This window comes from Setaria italica, chromosome II (genome assembly GCF_000263155.2).
Source record: "Setaria italica strain Yugu1 chromosome II, Setaria_italica_v2.0, whole genome shotgun sequence".
Classification (NCBI taxonomy): Eukaryota; Viridiplantae; Streptophyta; class Magnoliopsida; order Poales; family Poaceae; genus Setaria; species Setaria italica.
The window spans coordinates 6,467,143-6,489,794 of record NC_028451.1 but is presented as its reverse complement, the minus strand read 5'-3'; the positions used below and the strand labels follow the sequence as shown (position 1 = coordinate 6,489,794).

Here is a 22,652-nt window from a genome sequence, read left to right as displayed (position 1 = left end):
TCTTTGCAGGTGTTCTGAACTCTGGTCTGAACTTTGGGGGTTGAGCTGGTGTCTGAATATAAGGGGAGGCGTGATGTTGAGATGTTGGGTTTAGTGGGGGCCTTGTCATGTTCTGCTTGTCTCTGATGTCCAAATCTTCCTAGTGCGTTAAAGAAGATGGCTGAGTTTTCTAAGAGGCATTGGGGGAATGATGCTGTATTCCGTAGCTTATTTCAATGTTGATGTGGTCTTAGTGGCTGACATGTTTGTTCTTTACCCTGGTAGACAAATTCAGCCTTTGTTTCCCGGCGGTGAAACTAGCAGGGTGACATGTTTGATGCTTCCTCAGTGTGGTTTACTGAACCATGGGCTTGACATTAACCCCATCTGATGCTAGTGTTGTGGTTTATCTTGGAACTGTGGGCTTGGAATCCCAAAGAATTACTGAGGTGTGGGCTTGGAATCCCAAAGAATAATTGACTGTACATAGAAGTTTTCATCTTCGACAGATCCTTTCATTGTTGGGTTCTTGACTTTAAGCCCTTCTAGAGATCCATTTTAAGGAAGAGCAGTGGGAAATTGTTTTTCTAGATCGGAACGCTTCGAGTTCTTGAGGTGCAGAATACTCATATAATGGTTGCAATGATTATCTGATGTATTTTAATCGTTTCTGCAGGCCTTGGACACCTGCTGGTTCCATGAATATTGTATGAGATCCACAGGTTGCTGAATTTTTGTGTACTGTAATTGCGAGGGAAAAAAAACTGTAGTTTACTGGTTACTTGTTTTCATGAACCGGTCACAAATTATAGAAGTTTCTATCTTGCCGGCACTGCATTAGATTAACTCAAACTGCGTGTTCTGTTCAAATGCTAATAGCATAGTCCCTAACAACCTGCTTGCAGATATTTTACATGCAACACCATCTTCCCCAAGGGAACCGGGGCAGGTCATGGTGGCACGACCATTTGCCACTTGGCGGCGCCATGGGATGGTGTTACTACGACGTGACGACATGGGTGCCTGTCATAGAGTAAACAAGAAAGACATGGCCGTAAGAGATGGGCGAGGTATGGTGCTTTGTTTATCAGTCAGGTGCACCAAGGAGAGTCCAGAGACGTGGCTCCCATGTCTGAAGAAACATTCTTGGTGCTTCGTTCACCTGGAGCGCTCTTAAGGTTTAAGAACGTCGTTTGACCCGGGTTGTCATGATGTTGTTGTAGACTTTGTTGAGTGCTGTTGATCAAGATACTGCTAAGAACTCGATTTGTGGAATTGTAGTCAGGTGATGATGTGAGAGTTCTCAAGTATTTTTTTTTTTTGTTGTTGTTTACTGCACATTACACTGGTTTCTGAATTCAGATTCTGCGAACCAAGGAAAATGTCATCACAACACTCGAGATTTTGGCTGCAATTCGTGGAGCTACATATAAGAAGTCGAAAGTTTCATGGATGTAAAGTATGTTCATGTTTACATGGCTAGAGATGACAGTTTGCAAGTCAATGATAGATGTGGCATGTGGGGTAGTCAACTGCCGGTGACTTCATAAACAAAGTTTACATGCCAAAGTATTGAGCATCCGGTTAATCTATGTCGAGAAATGTGGAGAGGTCAAAATTAGTGGGCTCCATCACCTATTCACCTACACTTATTAGAAAACAAAGAGCTTTCTTTGTTAAATTAATGCAGTGCCGGCTAGAAAATATTTTTTTTTACAATTTCTATCTTGGAAAATATTAGCTGCGCACATTTCACGTGAAAAAAAAAGGAACGACGAAACTAGAAAGCTGCGGAATTTTTAGGTTTTGCAATTGCAATGAAAAGTCAGTAAATGTGGATCACATGTATTTTTTTTAAACCAACAGGGTACCAAAGGCCTGCAGAAAAAAAAACATAATATATTGTTAGATAACCTCTTCGCCTTCTATGTTTCTCAGTGATGCCCCTGTCCGGCTAACTAAGATGCTTCATCAGCTTCTCTGTCTCTCAAGTCTCAGGGGCAAACGATGAAAGTCTCCTTTAGCAGAAATTTTAGAATGTCGATTGGACTTAAAAGTAAACCCGAGGCAATTCGAGACGAGTTCCTCTCTATCCAAAAGAGACCTATCCTATTTTTTTCAGGTAAAATTAAGGGCATTAATTTATCCATAAACTGGAGCTGAAGCTTAATTGGCCAATTAGAGCCTGTGGCTGTGGCCGGCCTGCAAATTATATTGGCAGGTATGCAGCACGTCCTAAGGTTATCAGAATGCCATGTGTGTCCATCTCGCGCGCTTTGCTTCTGCCACTTGCATTGCACCTCCGATGCACACCGTGATCGGTCAAAACGGATGGGCTTAGTATAATCGGACGGTTGCAAGACATCAATCTGGTATGCTCACACGATTATACTAAGCCAGCTACGATTTTAGTTGAAACCTTTTTAGATTCATCAGTAACTAAAGAATCACTGCCCACACGGTAGAATTCACTCTGATATACTCTTAGTATGTTTTTTTTAATAAAAAGTTCAGATTCCGATATTTTTTTGGGTTTTAAAGGTCCTGTTTGGCACGGCTCCACTCCTAAACTCCAGCAACTCCATTAAAAAATTCAGCCAAACACTCCAACTCCAAAACTCCATGGAGTTGCCAACTCCATGGAGCTGTAGTGCAAATGGAGGTGGAGTTTTGGAGCACCTCTTTTGCTGCTCCAGAAACCTCTCTTTTAAACCTTCTCGTGGAGTTGGTGGGTAATTACCCACCAATGCCACTGGTTACACAAAAAAAAATGTTTCATTCTATTCTCCCTTCTATTCTCCCGAACCCCACTCGCCGCCAGAGCCCTGCCCGTCGCCGCCCCCGTGGCCGGCCGGCCCCGCCGCCCGTCGCCCGCCACCGCCCGTCGCCCGTCGTCGCCTGCCGCCGCCCGTCGCCACCCGCCGCCGCCCGTCGCCCGTCGCCGCCCGCTGCCGTGCCCGACGCCGCCCGTCGCTCACCGCCCGTGTGGCGGAACCGCCCAACTTAAGCTGGTTTAAGTGCGCCTAATCGCTGTCGGAGCAGCAATTATCCGAAACGCACCTAAAACAGCATAAGTCCGGTAGTCCGTCGAGTGTCCCTAGGACTCCTCGAAAGATCCACGGCTTGTTTCATCACCATACATCAGGATAATATCCGCGATGGGATACTATCAACAAATATTACATTTTTACATACATAATTAAGAGGTACGAGTTATTACAAGACTTCAAGTTGAAACAAACTTAGTGATGCATAGTTAGACAAGCTCTAAGATTAAACATAAGTAGTTTAGAAGAAGATGCGTCGATAACGGTTTTCTAGAGTATTGAGAGACTCAGGTCAATACTCTAGGTCTTCGGGGTCTCCTCCTCGGTAGCTTCCTGTGGAGCTTCTGAAAGATAACCACAAGGGGGAAAACCCTGAGTACGGGGTACTCAGCAAGTCTTACCCGACTAACCAATATAATAGTTTTTCTTTGGAATGCATGTCAGCCTTTGGGTGTGCTTGGTTGACACGAATTTTGCCGAAAAGCTTACTACGAGTGAGGCCTTAGTTTTGTCTTTTAGTTTAGTTAAGTTGTTACCTAACCATTCTAGATGATAACAGAAGTAAAAGCAATCACAGTTATTGATTCATACAGTACTTGGCAACAGAAAATTTTATATCACATGAGTTCATGCTACGAAGCTCAACAGTGATCAAGTGCATTCATAACCGAGAATTGCGGCGATCCGGATCAAATTACATCCTGCAGGAGAGCACCCCGATCACCAGCATCATACGACTGTCCAGGTCGTACTAACAACCTCTCGATTAGTAAAGTCAATGATTAGGAACACAACTACCCGGACCCAGGGATGCACCCCCACATGGGACCCCACGTCTGGCCTGATCCCCATGTGAGTTTCAGGCTACACCCCTGCCAATCTCCAGCACGTCAAATGCGGGTACGAAGCATTCCTGATCATAGAATTTACTAATCTACTAGGCTTTACTGGTCCCATACCCAGTAAGTGATCAGATGTTATCACTTGATCAGCAGTTAAGACACGGATCGGTCCTCAAGCAGATTAATAATTAGACAGAACTACAACTCTAGCTTCTGTCTGGTTCTATTCTTCAAACTACCTTTCATAAACAGCATGTATGATTAAGAGTTTTCCCTAAGGTTGGTAAACCAAGCATGTAAGCGAGTAAGCAATTCTAGACTTGGGTAGTTTCTAGGATTTGAACAAGTGGCAAAGATGTCCTTAATTCAAGGCATGATCATACACAAGAATAGGTTTCATCCAACTCCTAGACTTAGTGCATACAATAACCAATTAACCTATAACTAGTCACATGAAATAACGACTTCAAAATAGATAGGTATAAATGCACCGGGGCTTGCCTTGATCGTTAAAAATATTAGCAGACGCCGACGGATTCGCTTCACAGGGGACAAATTCAAACACCTCCTCGGACTCCAAAGGTCCTTCTGGAAATTCCCAATAATCCTCTTCTGGTGCTTCTGGATCTACGGCGCAATATATGCAGGGGTTAGAATGCAAACTTTTTAAATAACAGACTATACAACTTTCCTTCATGATAAAGTTGCAAGCCAATAAGGACTATGCGACTTATCACGAATAAGTTGTAGGTCCACACACAAAAGAAATCTAAAAAGATTAATCTATATTTTTATTTTCTTAATTAACCCTTCCTATAGCTTTTTCTTTTATTTTTAGAAAAAGTGGTAATTATTTTCTAACCTGAAAATCTGATTTCCTATAAGTTATGAATTATTTGTGATTAATAAAGTGTTATTCATATTTTATACATTTTATAAATATTAAGTATTTATTTAATTACCTTAAAAGGAAGGCATTAAATAAATACCTAAATTTTTATTATTTTCCTAGGGTGTAAAAATTTTAATGCATAAAGGAAAATAAAACAAGCCTAACAAAATTGGTTTCACTAATTTTGGACACTCCTACAAATTTCTGTGATTAAAATGGTGTAAAACGAATTTAAACGGATTATTTTACTAAAGAAATCTAACTTTTCCCGAAAATTCCCTCGGAAAACTTTTCTTACGCAGCCCAACTCTACCCCCTCTCATGCGCACCGGGCCCCACGACGCGGACCCACCTATCCTCCTGTTCCTCCTACCCGCCGGCCCCTTTCTCCCTCTGACGGGCCCCGTGGGCCGCTTTCTCCTTTCCCTTCTCCTGGTAACCCAGCACCGGCCCACGGCCCCCTTTTCTTTTTCTTCTTTTCTCACGCGACGCCGGCCTGCGTCGCTGCTCTGGGCCTCCGGCCTTTTATTTCCCAGTCACCCGCGCGCGCCACTGGGCCTCAACACGCCGGCCCAAGATGGCCGCACCGCTCTGGCCTGCGTTCCCCCCTCCTTCTCCCTCACTGACACGCGGGCCCCAGGCGCACAGCTTCTTCTTCCTTCTCCCGCCAACAGCGCAACCGGAACAGGGGGCGGCGTGGCTCGCCGGCCGGCGCCCTTCCGGCTGTGGGACCAGGTGACAACACCAACCCTAGACCTACACGACCTCGTGTGTGGCGATAGCTCCCCTGGAGACGACCCGGGCTACTCCCTCCACGGCGACGGGCGGCAACCCCCTCGGCCGGCCGTCGTAATCCGTGACAACTACTTAACCGACTCAACCGACTACTTCTACTCCATCCTGGGACCCTAAGAACTCGACCACGACTGCTCAAGGAAGAAGAAAGGTAGCGCAAGGTGGTTCTCACCGTGAGCGGGTGGCGCGACGGCGGCGGACAGAAGCGGCGGCGAGCACGGCTATTCCAGCGAGGATGTGGGACAACAACTAGCTCGGGGTGTGGCTGGGGTGTCTGTGGAGGAGTGGGCGAGAGGAATCGACGAGAGCTGCTCGGAGGTGGTCGAATTTCGCTTGGCGGCGATACTGATCCGAGGAGAGCGGGCGGCGGTAAAAAGGGGAGGCAGTGAAACGGTGGCGCGGGAACAGTAACTATTCAAGCAATTCACCCTTCGCATGGACGACACCGTGGCCTACCCGTAGGCTTGCGTGGTGAGGAGGTGGCCTAGCTTAGCGGCGCTGGCGGACGACCGACGACGGCGGCGGCGACACGTCTGATGCTCAGTCACCGCCCGTGATCTTCAGAAACGGCTAACGGTTGATTCTTGATCCGACGGCCTCTCGTGCTTTAACAGAGCTTGGAGATAATCTCGAACCCATCATCTTTTGTTTTGGCTCTGACTCCAGATAAACATCAAATTCGACGCAATTTCGATTTCTTTTCCGGGCTCCTTTGAAGTCCACTGAAAACTGATATGCAGTTCGTCAGGCGTTGACAGTGCTATGGAGCTCATTTGATGACTCGATTTAGTGATCTAAATCCTCTGCCCTCAGTCCAATTTCTTCTCAAACGTGTTCTATAACCTCCCAAGTTTCCATTTTGCCTAAGAACACCTACCCTTCTTGATCTACATTGCCCTGAATCCGAGCTCAAAGTTAACCCTATGCTGTCAAGTTTCAAACTTAGCTGTATTTCAGAGTGTCAGTTAACTGTGATAATGTGCTGACTTTGGGCTTGAATTTGAATTCCTTCCCATTACTGATCCTGGCCAACAACACCCAAATCTTGTAGTCCAAGGTTTATACTTCAATATAGTGTAGTTGTCCTGGTGCACTTATTTGAAAAATTTTCCAGAAATCAATTTCCAAAATCAACTCTGAGGCTGTTTTCTCTGAATTCCTGTTTTCGGACGGTGAACAGGAAACTGAGTTTTTCTTTTCTTTCTTTGATTCTTCTGAAGTATTTAGCACTAATTCAATTCCAAATTTTTGATTCTTCAGTTCCAATCACTCTTACACTTGCATTCCACATTTTTGACAAATTTTTCTAAATTTCAAATTTGGAATTCAAATTTCGGTCAAAATTTGACCGAATTTGATCTTTTTGTTATTTTCCTTCTTTTTCTTTTGAATTTCTTTCTGAATTCTTCAGGGTCACTATTTGACTTCAAATGGCACTTATTACAGCCTCTCCCCCTTAACAGAATCTCGTCCCGAGATTCCTGGGGTTAAATCCTTAGTTTTTGGAATGGAAAGGAAACTGCGTCAGGTCATTTACTCTTTCTTTTTCTGTACAAGGATAGTGGGGTGGCGGTCCTTGTTCATCTGTCCCTGACGGTTTCAAATAACTCCGGATATTTAGACTCTAGGTCTTCCGCTTTTTCCCAAGTAGCTTCGTCCGGAGTATGATTTTTCCATTGCACTTTATAAAACGTGATACTCCGAGTTCGGGTATCGCGTGTCTTTTGATCCAGAATTTTAATAGGTTTCTCCTCATATGTTAGATCCGGTTCGAGCTTAATTTCCGGATCCTCTAAAATTTCTTCAGGGACTCTTAGGCATTTCTTGAGCTGAGATACATGAAATACATCATGTATAGAGGTAAGTTGATCAGGCAATGACAGCTTATATGCTACTGGCCCCTTTCGTTCCAAAATTTCATACGGACCAATATATCTCGGGGCTAGCTTACCTTTTACTCCAAAGCGCTGTACGCCTTTCATTGGGGATACTTTTAAGTATACAAAATCTCCGACAGAAAATTCCAAGAACCGTCTTCTTTTGTCTGAATAACTCTTTTGCCGGGATTGAGCTATTTCTAAATGTTTGCGAATTTTCTGGATTTTCTCCTCAGTTTCCATAACCAAGTCTGATCCCAACTGTGTCCTTTCTCCTACTCCTGACCAATTTAGAGGAGTTCTGCATCTTCGACCATACAAGGCTTCGAACGGTGCCATCTTAATACTAGCTTGATAGCTATTATTATAAGAGAACTCGGCTAGGGGCAAACATTCATCCCATAGCTTAGAGAAGGTAAGGACACAGGCTCTTAACATGTCTTCTAAAATTTGATTGACCCTCTCTGTCTGTCCTCCCGTTTGAGGATGATAAGCAGAACTTCTAATAAGAGTAGTACCCATGTCTTTTTGTAATTGTTCCCAGAATCTAGAAACAAACTGGGAACCTCGATCGGAGATAATGGTTTTTGGCACTCCGTGCAAGGATACAATCCGGGTTATATAGAGTTTGGCATATGTCGACACCTGGTATTTAGTCTTAACTGGAATAAAGTGAGCTGATTTAGTAAGGCGGTCGACAATAACCCAGATGGAATCATACCCTTTAGAAGTAGTAGGTAATCCTACTATGAAATCCATAGAAATATCTTCCCATTTCCAGACGGGAATTTCTGAGGGTTGTAACAGACCTGCTGACTTCTGTAATATGGGTTTAACTCTTTGGCACGTGTCACATTCTGACACATATCTTGCAATTTCTGGTTTCATTTTGGCCCACCAAAATCTTTGCTTTAAATCTTGGTACATTTTATTGGTTTCGGGATGAATGGAGAACTTGGATGAATGTGCTTCTTCTAAGATTAATCTTCTCAGGTTCTTATTTTCCGAAACTATTATCCGGTTTTTGAAATATAGTCCTCCGTCTTCTTCTTGATGAAGTTCAGGAATCTTACCCTCGGCTTTTTGCTGATAAAGTACTTTAATCCCCGGGTCTTCTTTTTGGGCCGTTATGATTCTTTCTTTTAGGGTATCTTGAATCATAACATTCTGGAGGGTACCTTGTTTTACTATTTCCAAACTGAATTCTCCCATTTCTTCGCATAGGGTCTTCAAGTTAGACTGGGTGGTCGTGCAGTGGCATTGGGCCTTTCTGCTTAAGGCGTCGGCCACCACATTAGCTTTACCAGGATGGTAATGAATTTCTAGTTTATAGTCTTTAATCAGCTCTAGCCACCGCCTTTGCCTCATATTCAAGTCCATCTGAGTGAATATATACTTCAAGCTCTTATGGTCAGTAAAGATACGACATTCACTACCTAAAAGATAGTGTCGCCATATCTTTAGTGCATGCACTACGGCAGCAAGTTCTAAGTCATGAGTAGGGTAATGCTCTTCATGACGCTTCAACTGACGAGAAGCATAAGCAATAACCCTGCCTTCTTGCATTAGAACACACCCGATGCCTATTCCTGAGGCATCGCAGTATACATCAAAGGGTTTCTCAATATCAGGTTGAGCTAGCACTGGGGCTGTAGTCAATAATTTCTTCAAAATTTGAAATGATTCTTCACACTCTGGTTTCCATTCAAACTTTGTATCCTTCTTTAATAACTCGGTGATTGGTTTAGAAACTTTAGAGAAATTGGGGATGAATCTACGGTAATAACCAGCCATTCCTAAGAAACTTCTTACTTCATGAACAGAAGTTGGTGATTTCCAATCCAATATATCCTTGACTTTTCCGGGATCTACTTCAATTCCTTTTTCGGACAGTATATGTCCAAGGAATGGAACTTTCTTTAACCAAAATTCACACTTACTAAATTTGGCATATAGCTGGTGTTCCCGGAGTCTATTTAGAACAATGCGCAAATGTTGTGCATGTTCCTCTTCATTTTTAGAAAAGACAAGGATATCGTCTATAAAGACAACCACAAATTTGTCCAGTTCCGGCATGAATACTGAATTCATGAGATACATAAAATGCGCTGGGGCATTTGTCAATCCGAAAGACATAACCAAATACTCATATAGTCCATATCGGGTGGAAAAGGCTGTTTTTGGTATGTCTTCGGGTTTTATCTTAATCTGGTGGTACCCTGACCGAAGGTCGATTTTTGAAAAGACCTTAGCTCCAGACAATTGGTCGAACAACAAGTCAATCCGTGGCAGCCCGTCGCCCGCCGCCGCCCATCGCCGCGCCCGTCGCCCACCGCCCGTCGTCGCCCGTCGCCGCCCGCTGCCCGTCGTCGCCTGTCGCCACGCACCCAGCCGCCTGTCGTCGCCCGTCGCCGCCTGTCGTCGCCCGTCGCCACCCGCCGCCCCGTCGCTACCCACCCCGCCACCCGTGGAGGGTCTCCCGTGTGCGGCACAGTGCAGTGGAAAAAGGGGAAGAAGAAGATGGGATAGAGAGGATGACAAGTGGGGCCTTAATTGGGGGGCAACAATGGCAATCCACACTGAAATCGATCTTTTTTGGAGCTGAGAGCACCCATCTAGCCAAACACCTCATTTTTGTTCTGGAGTTTTGGAGCGGAGTTGGCTCCATGTGGAGTTCTGGAGTGGAGCAGCTTCACCCGGAGTTGGAGCCATACCAAACAGGACCTAAATCGGAATCCTCGTGCTACAAGGAACTCTTTCATCAATGATCCAAGTTTTCTAACCAAACATGCCGTTAAAAATCAGACTTACGATGGGTCAAGACCCAAAGGTGGCTAATTAGCTGGAGCTGGTTCTTGGGCCGCTAGCCGTATTTAGATGGTTGTACGGGCCCATATTGTCAGAGTCATAAGAAAACTCCACACTATAGTTCGATGATCGATGGTTTCCCCTTATAACATCCAAAAGCATGAGTATACAGAAGAATCGCCACTGAAAATGACACTTTTTTTATGGAACAATAATGAAATTATTGTAAGCGTAGATGCTCTTCCATCTGGTGTTGGAAAAAAAAAAACAATTTCAAGTCATCATGGATTCATGGCATATTTGGATGCCTTGGCCCCGGACGAGATGGCTCACTAAGGATAAAAATAAATTTCAAAAACGGGTTACCTTAGAATACGTCAAACGTCTGTAGTCACGTAACACAACTTCAAACCCCATTCCTACTTTATCAAAAACTAGCAAATGTGCCCGTACATTGCGGCGGAAGAAAAATTCCTCGCACGTCTGTTAGCCAATATACATGGCAAAAAAACTCGGCTGATTCTGCCACCATGAAAGCTGTGCCGCTAACCACTAAGATTCTTTGAAGCTATCGGACTCAAAAGGCGAGTGTCATCATTCCCAATCACCAGCTCTGCCCATTCCCCCTCCCCTCGTGGTTTGTGCGGCTATTGCCTGCAGCCTGCTCATCAAGTCCGCCTAGAGTATACTGCGCCCTTGGAGTCTCACAAGCTCAAGCATATACTACCCCTGCCACATTAATCTACCGCTGCCCGACTCCACATCTCATTCTTCAAGCACCTTCCTCGTGACGTGCTTCACGGTGCCTTCTTTGAGCAAACGATCCCGCCAAATTCATTGTCTAGATCGACTCTAGATCCCTAGACGCAGGCCAACCCGAACCAATGGGTCGACATCGTCCAGCTCGACCACACCTTCCTCTATCTCTAGGCTCTCAATTGTTCTTGTTGTCTTGCTCGTCACCGGCGATCGCATCCTAGTGTAGCAGTACATGATGGTAGTGCATGTGGGCTAAACACGTTGTTGTTGTCAAAAGAAATTTATTACGTTATGGTTGAAGACACGACAACATCACGCTGATATCACGCCATACGAACTTCAATTTTTTCGTTAGATTAAATTGCAGGTGACTTGTATTTATTGATGTTGCTTACTGATCAATTTATCCGCAGCCTGGCTCAGGGGGCCAGCTGGCTGGTCTATCAGGTGGAATCCGACCCAGCTAGCCGCTGCGCCTGGCTGAGACACACGTGTGGGAGTCAACATAGAGATCGTGGGTTGATTAAATAAAAGATGAGGGACTTCTTTACAAAACCCCGACGCTTTAATATTAGGTAGTATAGAAAAAAACCATCCCCCAGCCACTGACTAGCGGGCCCCACCGGCGCCGTGCTCCTCGCGCTGCCCCTCCTCTCTCTTCGCTGTCGGTTTGGCTCACCGGCTTCGCTAATCGCCGCTGGATCCACCAGTCTAACTTGGCCTCCTCCTCCCTCCCTCCCTCCCTCCCCTCCAGCGAGGCGAGCACGTGGCCGAATCAGCTGACCGAACCCTAACCCTACCTCTCTCTCTCTCTCCCTCTCTCCCACCGTCGCGAGGCTTCTCGAGGCGGCGGCGGAGATGGAGACCTCCACCACCGGCGGCGCCTCCGCCTCGTCGGCGGCGGCGTCGTCCTCCTCGGGCCCCTCCACCTCCGCGTCCGCGTCCGGTTCCGCCGCCGGCGCCACCCACTACCTCGCCAAGCGGGTGCTCCGGGGCAGCGCCGTGCTCCACGTCGCCGAGGGGTGCTTCCGCTCGCCCGACTCCGCCGACGTCGTCCTCGCCAAGGTTTGCTTCGCTCCCTCCCGCCCCCCACAGGATCGCTGAATCGTGCGGATGGAGAATTTCGAGACGAGGAATGCCTACTTCTATGATTTCGTTGCGCTATACTTTGCACTGTGTAAGTGGAGCTTAGGCATTCTATGTTGCGGATTGTAGGGAGTAGGGATGGTTTTGGGAGAGTGACTGTTCAGAGTTCCAAATCATCCAGTCAGTCATGACAGTGCCGGACATTAGGTGTTTTGACCTACAGTTTCAGAAGCAGAATAACTTGTAAAATTGTCACCAATATGGGCAGCTCCATGCATTATGACCATTTTCTGGTTAAATTTTACTCATGTTAGTAAAGTTTGAATCGGGTAGTGGATGCTTGGGAGACAATTTTACTAACTGCATATGCAGGGTGAACTAGTAAATATTTTCTGAACAGTTATGTGTATCTAACAAGGAAGGTGATGCTTATATTATGAAAATAGCATACCTATCTATCAATCTTGGGTTACAACTTAAAATTCTGCAGGATCAATTCTATACAATGCTGCTGTTTCTGATCATGTTTCTTGTTTCACCTAAACGGGTTTCTGCTGCAGGAAACTTCGCTAGAGTTGGTTGCTGTTGGTGATGATGGTGTTTTGCAGTCAATCTGTGAACAAGACATGTTTGGGATTGTAAAAGATATTGGTGTCTTGCAATGGCACTCCAGACATATTGGTTTAATTCCACAGGTGCTGTATTTTCTCACACGTGACCATAATGTTTGGCAGTACTCTCTTGCACCCATCCCTGTCTTTGATTGGCCTCAAGAGTGAGGGATTAATTAATTGTTGAATTTTTCAGATAGAACACAAAGATCTTCTGGTTGTGCTTTCAGATTCTGGAAAGCTTTCCCTTCTTTACTTTTGCCCTGAGATGCATAGGTTAGTGCCATTCACCTCTATATATATTGATCCCCCTTTCCTTGGTTGGTTGGTGCTAGATTCTAGCTGTTAAATCTTACTTTTTTATGAGGATGCTTAATCTTATGCACCTAGCAGTTTTTTGCAAACCATTATCTTGTGCTATACTGGTTTAATGATTACACATGCAAAAAGTATCCAATAGGCACTAGTGAAAATTGAAAATATTATTGAGATTCTGTTTAGGAACAAAACGTAACAAATCACTCACAGTATGCAACCCTGGAGTTTATTGTGGTTTTGTAGAAACCTCTGCTGGCTGCCAGCATGAGAACAATGGTCAAGATAACTACGACATGGTCAGAACCATGCAGGCAATATAAGAAAAAAAATGTAGTCTCTAAAAGTTTGTACTTCCAGTTTTTCTCAGCAACCCTAATCCCATTTTTTTTTTTACACTGAACACAGTTTCTTAAGTATTGACAGATATCAATTTACTGTAGGTTCTTTGCAATTGCCAATATTGAGTTATCCAAACCAGGAAATCTGAGGCATCAGCTGGGAAGAGTTTTAGCTATAGATCGAGAGTAAGTGCAAGATTTTCTACTGAGGCACCTATTAATCAGTGATGTTATTGTCTGCTTTTGTGCTGTACATTTACTTGATGATCAATGATACACCATCCCTTGTTCTGACCAAAAGTTGCATCCAGAATTTAAGGCACTACTCCCGTCATCAGCATATGTATTATTTTTGCAGCCAACCCGTTGCTAAGTGGAAATATTCTAAAGAGTATTCCAGATTCATGTGGCATAAAGAAAATTCTTCTTTCCTGTCAGATACTGCACATTTTGTCGAGGTCTTATTATGGACTATGGTTGACAGTTGGTGATTGTGTTGGGTTTGGAAAGAATTACAGTTGTCACTATTTGTGTGCACAAGTGTGCAATGATGCAACAGGCTGCTTAACAATTTACGCTAGTGTCTTATGTTAAGATTCCGTTAAATTTGATCCAAGTACTTGAACCACATTGAATGGTGTTTGAATATGATTTGAGGTCTTCAATGGATCATTACTAGCTACTAGTATTTCTTATACATGCATTGCTTTGTCCTGGAAGCTTTTGCTGTAAATATAATTTTTTTAATATAAGTTTTGCATTATTTTCCCTTGATGCTTTGTAACATATGGAGCACCTAAAGTTATGAGGTTTTTATTGTGAAATTTCTTAACCTTATCTACATCTTTTCTTGCCAGATCTAGTTTTGTTGCTGTCAGTGCATATGAGGATAAGTTTGCTCTTATACAAGTTTCAGTGTGTCAGAGTCTTCATGGTTCTGGCAGAGGTACCATTTCTGATAAGGTGGGTCATTGAATGTTATTAGTGACTTTCTTGATTCATGTTTCTTATCTCAGTCTAATATCTACATTATATTATTCCAGATTTTGAAGATCTTCCATGTCATAATTTCAGAAATATTTTTATCCACCAGAAAATGAAGAGGATGAAAGAACTGTAAGTGGTGCATCTAGGACCAGCGTCCGCGGTACGATTTGGAACATGCGCTTCATATCTACATCCCAAGATGAAGAGTACTATCCAGTTCTGGCAATGATAATTAATAGGTTTGTTTGGTATTTCGCATAGTTGATAACTTACAATTCGTATGCTACTAATTTTCTGGCATTCATATTTAAGTGCTGACATGCTGTACTAAATTCATTCCAGGAAGGGCTCTGATGTGAATGACTTGTCATTATTTGGACATGACTCCAGCAGTGGTGTAATCAACCACATCTCTAGTTATTCAGAAATCGGACCATTGGCACTTGACATATCAGAAATTCCTGAAATGTTTGGCTTTGCACTTCTGTTTCGTGTTGGTGATGCTTTATTGTTGGATCTTAGAAACCCAAGGAACGTCTGTTGTGTCCGAAGAATTAGCTTGACGACTAGCCTGATTGGAGAGCCAGTCACCGTTGAAGATTCCTGTTCAGTATTAGACGTTGATGACGATGTGGCTGCTTGTGCTTTGCTAGAATTGAGAGATTCTGCAAATAACATACTGAAGGATGACGGTTATATGGACATTGATGGTGTTGACAGCAGAGGTAGCGTGAAATCAAGGATCGTTTGCTCATGGAGCTGGGAGCCACCTGACCCTATCAAACAAGGATGGGCAAGGCTTCTATTTTGCTTAGATGATGGAGAGTTTCATATTTTGGAGTTTACTGCCGATGTTGAAGGAGTGAAGTTGTGCACCTTTGAGTATATTGATAGGAGTTTGCCCTGCAAACCTCTTTTGTGGATGAAAAATAGAATGATAATAGGATTTGTAGAGATGGGGGATGGTATAATATTTAAACTTGGACATCGTAGATTGTTTCACAAAAGCACAATTCAGAATGTAGCACCAATATTGGATCTAGCGATTGCTGATTACCATGGTGAGAAACAGGATCAGATGTTTGCATGTTGTGGTATGTGCCCTGAGGGCTCTTTGCGAGTTCTACGGAATGGTGTCAATGTGGAGAAACTTCTGAGGACCGAAGCTATTTATCAGGGTGTTACTGGATTGTGGACTTTGAGAATGAAGATAACTGATGCTTATCACTCTTTTCTTGTGTTATCATTTGTGGAGGAAACCAGAATACTATCAGTAGGGATAAGTTTTAACGACATCAGTGATGCCGTGGGATTCCAGCCTGATGTTTGCACTTTGGCATGTGGTTTGGTGGCTGATGGTTTGCTCGTGCAAATTCACAGTAAAGGTGTAAAGCTCTGTTTGCCTACAGTATATGCTCACCCTGAAGGTGCCCATTTCACTTCTCCAATTTGCACCAACTGGTATCCTGATGTTACTATCAGTGTTGGTGCTGTAGGACATAATGTTGTTGTTGTTGCTACATCAAATCCTTGTTGCCTTTATGTCCTTGGAGTTAGATCATCTTCGTCTTACCAGTACGAGTTGTATGAGACACAGCACGTTCAATTGCAATTTGAAGTATCGTGCATATCCATCCCGCAAGAGGATTGGAGACCTGATAATGTAACTTTAAGTGGTGGAGAGCGTGATGATTTTTGTAACAATCCCTTGGCTAAAGTTAATATCCGCAAGTTTGCTGTTATTGGAACTCATAAACCTTCTGTGGAAATCATCTCCGTGGAACCTGGAGAAGCATTAAGGTTATTGACTATTGGGACTATATCAGTGAGCAATGCACTTGGTGCTCCAATTAGTGGTTGTATACCTGAAAATGTGAGATTTGTTGCGGCTGAGAGGTTTTACATCCTTGCAGGCTTGCGAAATGGAATGCTACTAAGATTTGAGTCGGAAGCAAGCGAGCATTATTTTCCTGGTTCCTTCTACAAGGACTCTTCTATCCCATCTGTTGATACATTTCTTCAGTTGATTTCTATACGGCGTATTGGAATTACTCCTGTATTCTTGGTACCAATACATGATTCAGCCAATGCTGATATCATTGTTCTCAGTGATAGGCCTTGGCTATTACATGCGGCAAGACATAGTCTGGCATATTCATCCATTTCTTTTCTTCCTGCTTCTCATGTGACGCCAGTATCATCTGCTGATTGCCCCAATGGTCTACTGTTTGTTGCTGAGAGCTGTTTGCATTTGGTAAGTTACTTTGACTGGTAAAACCACATTTCTTTCTTTTTTTCTTAGGGACCAAGAAGAATTGTATCATTGCATAGGGCACCCTGACTTACTGGACTGGTAAACGATAGGAGAGTAGGCATGGCCTGAATTAAATTGCATGCTAATAAATATCTAAGTAATGGTAACAGGCTTGTTTCTGTTGCAACGAGTACATTGAATGCAAATTAGTTGAAGTATCAGACAAAATCATTATCGTTGGTTGATGTCTTGTAACATATAAAATTTTGATCAAAAGCACAGACATCTAAATGCTCCAATGGCAAAATTAAAATGGTGCATACTTATTTGCAAGTTTGCAAATAAGTAAGAATAGTGCATAATTGCACGCTTACAACAAACATGGCACGGTCTGATTGTGGGAGGTCAACTCGTCAGTTTATCTGGCCAGTGAACACCTTTTACAGCATTCAGATTGTTCTCCTCTTGTTGAAAGCTGTAGCTGCTTAACTACCAGCAGTTACTTGACTGAAAGATTCAGCCTTTCATAAGTGATTCTCACAGCTGTGAAAAACTGTATTAGACATTCAATTTTACAAGCACTTGGTTAAATCAATAATTGCTGAACTAGTGAACTCCAACAGTTACTTGACTTCAGTATCTCATTTTGTATAAATTTTAACAATTCCACTGGAAGAATCTATGAACTGTAAAGTTTTCTTTCTTTGATTTTAAACTGTTCTGTACAGCTAGATAATGATTTTGTGACCACCTGTATTGGCAGTGGTGGACCTCTTAGCTCTCCTAATCTTGTTGGAACCTGCAACTAGAGACCTTTATTTTGGCAATGGCCTTGTTGGACTACTTGAGTCCCAGTGCATCAGTTATTGTCTCGGCATATGATATGTGAAGCAATTTTACTGTTACAATATCAGATGCATGATTTTGATTCAGAACTACTATTCGAGATCTTACTCCAATGATATTTGTTTATTGCTTTGCCACTATTTGTGTGCCTGTAGCGTTCTCACGCAAGCATGTTTGTATAACTGTGTCCATGTATGTGTGTGCTTATCTGCTAGCATTTGCATTGTAGTTTTATTGGTTAAAAGTAATTCCTCTTTTTTGTCAGGTTGAAATGGTTCATGGGAAGCGATTGAATGCACAAAAGTTTTCAATTGGGGGGACTCCAAGGAAAGTGCTATACCATAATGAAAGCAGAACACTGTTGGTACTAAGAACTGGGCTAAGTGGTGCATCATGTTCTTCAGATATTGTTCAAGTAGATCCACAAAATGGGGTATTGCTTTCCAGATATAAATGTGAACCTGGTGAAACAGCAAAGTGCATGCAAATTACAAAAATAGGAAGTGATCAAGTTTTAATTGTCGGGACCAGTAGATCTGCTGGACGGCCAATGATGTCAAATGGTGAAGCAGAAAGGTTCACACCTGATCTACTGTTTCTAATAAGATAATGCAGTTCTGTCAGATGTCCATGCTTGATTAGAAAATACTTCTTATTTGACTTGCAATTACGTAAAATATTTTTCCTTGTGTAGTGTAACTATTGAGGATATCTTTTACCTTTCTCTCTAGACTCAGTTCTGGTATTTCTTTTTATCTGGAATAAAAAAAGTTGCGTCGTGGTTTTGAAATGGCATGGTTGTATTCATGAACGCCATACCATGGTACTAGATCAGTGTTTAGATTTTATGTTGGGCCAGAAACATTTCCTGGAGTTTGGGGGAAAAAGTTTTTGGTTTAGTTTGATTATCATAATATTAAGTTCTATATAATGGTTTCCAGAGTTTTAAAGGATTTAGATTTGTGTGAAGCGTCTGAAACCATAAAACTTGTTGGTTTTATATTTCTCATACCGACACTTGAGTTGTGGAGAACAAACTTGCATTTCTTACTAGAATTTTGTAACGATACCATGTACCATATTTAAACATGAAACTCGTGATCCTGCATTCTGAGTATAAATTGTAATTGGCGTGGCTGGGATCAGTGTGTAAAGTTTCTCGGTATAGGAGTTGTAAATTGGAACTATATGTTGAAACAGTTATTGTTCTTCATCAGGCTTCATCACTCTAAAATCTAGATATGTTTAAATAGCTGTCTCTTGATTCTTATATATTGATTCTTCTCAATGATCATCCATGCTTTTAGTTGAATGAAGCTAAGTCTGGCTATTCTTTGTTGATGACAGCAGTACCAAGGGACGCCTGATTATTTTAAGCTTGGAGGCTGTTGAAAGTCCTCGTGAGAGCAGTTCATTTATTCCAACTTCCAGTTTTAATCCCTCTTCACATTCTGGCTCTCCTTTCCATGAGATTATTGGATATACAACAGAAGAATTTTCTAGTAACAGCCTGTGCAGCAGTCCTGATGAGTTTTGCTGCAACCAGATTCAAGCTGAACAAATGGCAGGACATTTGAGATCGTTAACTCATGCTTCCTTGAGTGGTGCAGTCCTTGCCGTGTACCCATATCTAGATCGTTATGTGTTGGCAGCTGCTGGTAATACGGTATGATATCTTTATGCAATTTTAACTATATTCTGTCAAAACTTTGTTCAAAGGAGCTGACCTCTCTTGTGGTAAATTATTTAAAAGGGAACTAGTAACACAGCATAGAAGCAAAATGTAAGATAAAATCTCAGTCAACATTTATCTTGGAGTTAAGGATACTGTGGTAGAATATGTCTTTATCCTCATTATCTTTGGATACTATCAAAAGAATGTGTGCAGTAGTTGATGAGTGCATGAGTGTTGGAGAGATTTGTGGCTTAGCTTCTTATTGCAATGATAAGCAACCCTCATACGTGCTAGAGAAGAAGAAAAAAAAGACTGCAGCTTAGCATCTGGAGTTGGTCGGAAGATTTAAAATGAGTATATTTGCCATTTTAGAAAGTTATGAAGGAATATCAAAAGGAGTGGTACTCTCCAGGATAAACGGCGACTGTGATGTCATTCGGCGATGCTATTTCTCTTGTTTCATTTCTTTGCGATGATAATAAACTAATTTTCTTGGGCCTTGATTGGTTGACTACCATTGCTTATGGAAGCTAACATTTGTTCCTTTTCTTTCTCGATCTTAACAGATTTATGTATTTGGTTTCGCAAATGAAAATCCCCATAGGATGAAAAAGTGTGCTGTTGGTAGAACACGGTTTACAATAACCTGTTTGAAGACATTTGCATCACGGATTGCAGTTGGTGATTGTCGTGATGGTGTTCTATTCTATTCTTATAATGAGGTAATACTTGTGTCTGATTAAATGACACATTCTTTATGGTTTCGTTATGGAATAGTGCTCTCTCTATTGTTACCTCTTAATCCTGACTCCTCATTTGTTGATTATTATCAGAGTCTTAGGAAACTGGAGTTGATCTATTCTGATCCTGCTCAAAGATTGGTGGGTGATATTGCTCTTTTAAATTGTGAAACTGCTGTCGTATCAGACCGGCGTGGGAGTATATCTGTATTATCTAGCGCAAGATTGGAAGGTAGGCACTAGGCACAGTTGATACTACCTTTTCTTTTTCCAATAGAGTATTGAAATTATGTTCCTTAACTTGTTCGTAGCATTCATGTAGTCATGTTCAACTAGCATATATGCTGTGTTTTGTTGTAATTCTTTTATATTGTCTATCAACATCCATTGGCTATTTTACAGTTTATAAAGTGTACTATAGAAAGTTGCCTTTTTAAGAAAGGATGTTTTTAGTCTACTCATTTTTTAAAACTTGTCTTCCAGTTTCAGAAAGTCCACAGAAGAACTTAGCTGTAAATTGTTCATTTTATATGGGCGAAACAGCTATGAGCATTCAGAAGGTGAGTATTTTGTTGTTTTATTGATTGTTAGTCTATTGCTTTGCCATTCACTACATTCTCATCATCCACTGCTTCAATGTTTCATGTTTGAGACATTTATTTTTGATCCTATTTAGAGCTAAGCTAATGTAGCTCATGCTTATGATTTATTGTAGGCTGCATTCAGGTATCGGCTTCCAATTGATGATGATACTGACCCGGTTCTTGAGACGGCTTATGACTGTATCGTGGCAAGTACCTTGCTGGGGAGTCTCTTTGTTATGATTCCGCTTACAAGGTATCTCAAGATACGAAACATTCCCATGCTTACCTGTAATATCTGACATTTTCACCGTTAGTGACCAGTTATCTCCAATCTGCTGTTAGCAACAAAAGACCAGGCCAAATTGGAGAGCTGGGGTTTTGAATAGGATAATTGTGCTGGACCCATGTACTCTTCCTTAGATTGCAGGGACCCACCTACACAGTCGATTTTGACAATGAGTGCTTATATTTATATTTGTTGCAAATTACCACCTATTGTTTACCAATTTACCACCTATACTTTTCAGTCTAGGGGAAATCAACACATAGTATTTCCTGGAAGTCGTTGATGTGATATGTTGGAATAAGTATGTGACAGGGAAATCCATCCATTTTTACATATGTACTTGTTAATACCAGTTAATAATTGTCAGGAATACTAGTGATGTATTTTGAAGAGTAGGCAGTAATTCACCCTAGACCATAAGACATGGATCTCAAGTGCTTAAATTTATAATTAAATTTTGCTAGGATAAATGTAAATATGAAGATCTGCATTATTAGAACTGTACAGTTTATATCTCAACAATTCCCTTAACCCATTTGGTTTACAGGCATATAATGCTACCCAAATTTCTCTGCTTTCTTTACCTGATGATCTTTTAATGTCTTTTTTATATGGGAGAAAAAGAAAATTCACCAGGAAAGAAAACAAGGAAAGCTGCCGTTAACAATTATTTGTAAATTATTCCACATGCACTCTATGCCCTGGGTTTTTGTGACACAGCATTTGTAGACAAGGAACTATACACATTTCATCTACAGCTATAAGGGATTATGACACGAGTTCTGAAATGCATAAATTGGTGCTGCAGTGAGGAACATCAGCTGTTGCAAGATGTCCAAGAAAGGCTCGCGGTGCACCCGTTGACTGCACCAGTCTTGGGAAATGATCATGCAGAATTTCGTCAGCGCAGTATCCCAGTAAGTTGTCACCATCATATCATTAACTTTACATAATATGGAAGTTTGTTTTTCTAAAGCTAAACTTGTGATTTGCAGTCAGGAGTACCTCCCATTCTTGATGGCGATATGCTAGTGCTATTCTTGGAGCTCACTGGTGAGCAGCAGCAAGCCATCCTTTCACATGCTTTGCCTGGGAAGGGGCCACGTGCGCCTGTCTCGGTTTTCCAGGTTTTGCGAACATTGGAGCGTGTCCATTATGCACTCAACTGAGGGTTTCTCCAAACAAACTTGCTTGACCTTGGCAGTTTGAGATGGTCGCAGCTGAGGGTTGATTAACCTTCACAGCTGGTTGCTAAAATTGGTGCCAGGATACTATCAGAATGTGCGAATGATGATGCAGCTGGAGCATAAGAAAAACTCATAATGCGGTGCCCTGTTTGTGACTAGGCACCAGATTGGTCAAAATTCCTGTATATATATAACCTGTGTTCGGTGAAAGGACGTTGGTACAGCCGCTGCTTTGTTGGACTGTTGTATGCTGCCTCCTGAATAGAAACGACATTCTTTTCGTTTGTTTCCCAGATAGATAATGTATGCTTCTTTCTAGGTCTCTGTTTTTTTTGGGCCAGTTGGTGGGAAGCTATGAGAAATAAGGAAAACCATTGGCACTTGCGTGCTATTTGGTCTCGTTCTCGTCGTGCTAGATTGTGCGTCTGTTTTAAAGACGTGCGGACGTGTTATAGTATCCTAACACCAAGTAAAGCAGATTGTTCTCTTTCCGCCCGTTTGGATGGCAAAGGTTTGCCATGCCTTGCTGCAGCTGCGATGGATGTGATGCCTTTTGATGATGACATGCATAGTTTAGGTAGTTCAGGACGGTTCTTAAAGAACTAATTAAGAGGCAATGTAACTAAATATGTGAAGTGCAGTGGTGACGGACGGCATGGGCAGTCTGTCGCTACAATTAGTCAACAGTGATGCTTGGTTTAGGGTGTCCGACGTCCCAAAAAAAATCGGACGCCCCAAGCC

The 22,652-nt window shown here is 42.4% G+C and overlaps 1 protein-coding gene across 4 annotated transcripts; it reads left to right on the top strand.

The window, feature by feature from the left end:
- The first annotated feature begins 11,662 nt into the window (after positions 1-11,662).
- LOC101783697 (splicing factor 3B subunit 3) lies at positions 11,663-22,310 on the top strand. 4 transcript variants are annotated; one of them, XM_012843964.2, is made up of 15 exons: positions 11,663-12,064; positions 12,646-12,780; positions 12,893-12,972; positions 13,455-13,538; positions 14,210-14,315; positions 14,427-14,578; positions 14,682-16,593; positions 17,705-18,015; positions 18,790-19,105; positions 19,681-19,836; positions 19,948-20,086; positions 20,338-20,414; positions 20,570-20,691; positions 21,533-21,641; positions 21,720-22,310. In XM_012843964.2, exons 1-15 carry the CDS (start codon positions 11,858-11,860, stop codon positions 21,891-21,893), a joined length of 4,080 nt encoding a protein of 1,359 aa, XP_012699418.1. In that variant the 5' UTR covers positions 11,663-11,857; the 3' UTR covers positions 21,894-22,310. The 4 variants fall into 4 exon arrangements, with proteins under 4 accessions (XP_012699418.1, XP_004955774.1, XP_022679819.1 ...); XM_004955717.3 differs by having other exon boundaries at positions 11,665-12,064; positions 18,787-19,105; XM_022824084.1 differs by lacking the exons at positions 11,663-12,064; positions 12,646-12,780; positions 12,893-12,972; positions 13,455-13,538 and having other exon boundaries at positions 14,446-14,578; positions 18,787-19,105.
- Positions 22,311-22,652: the final 342 nt, after the last annotated feature.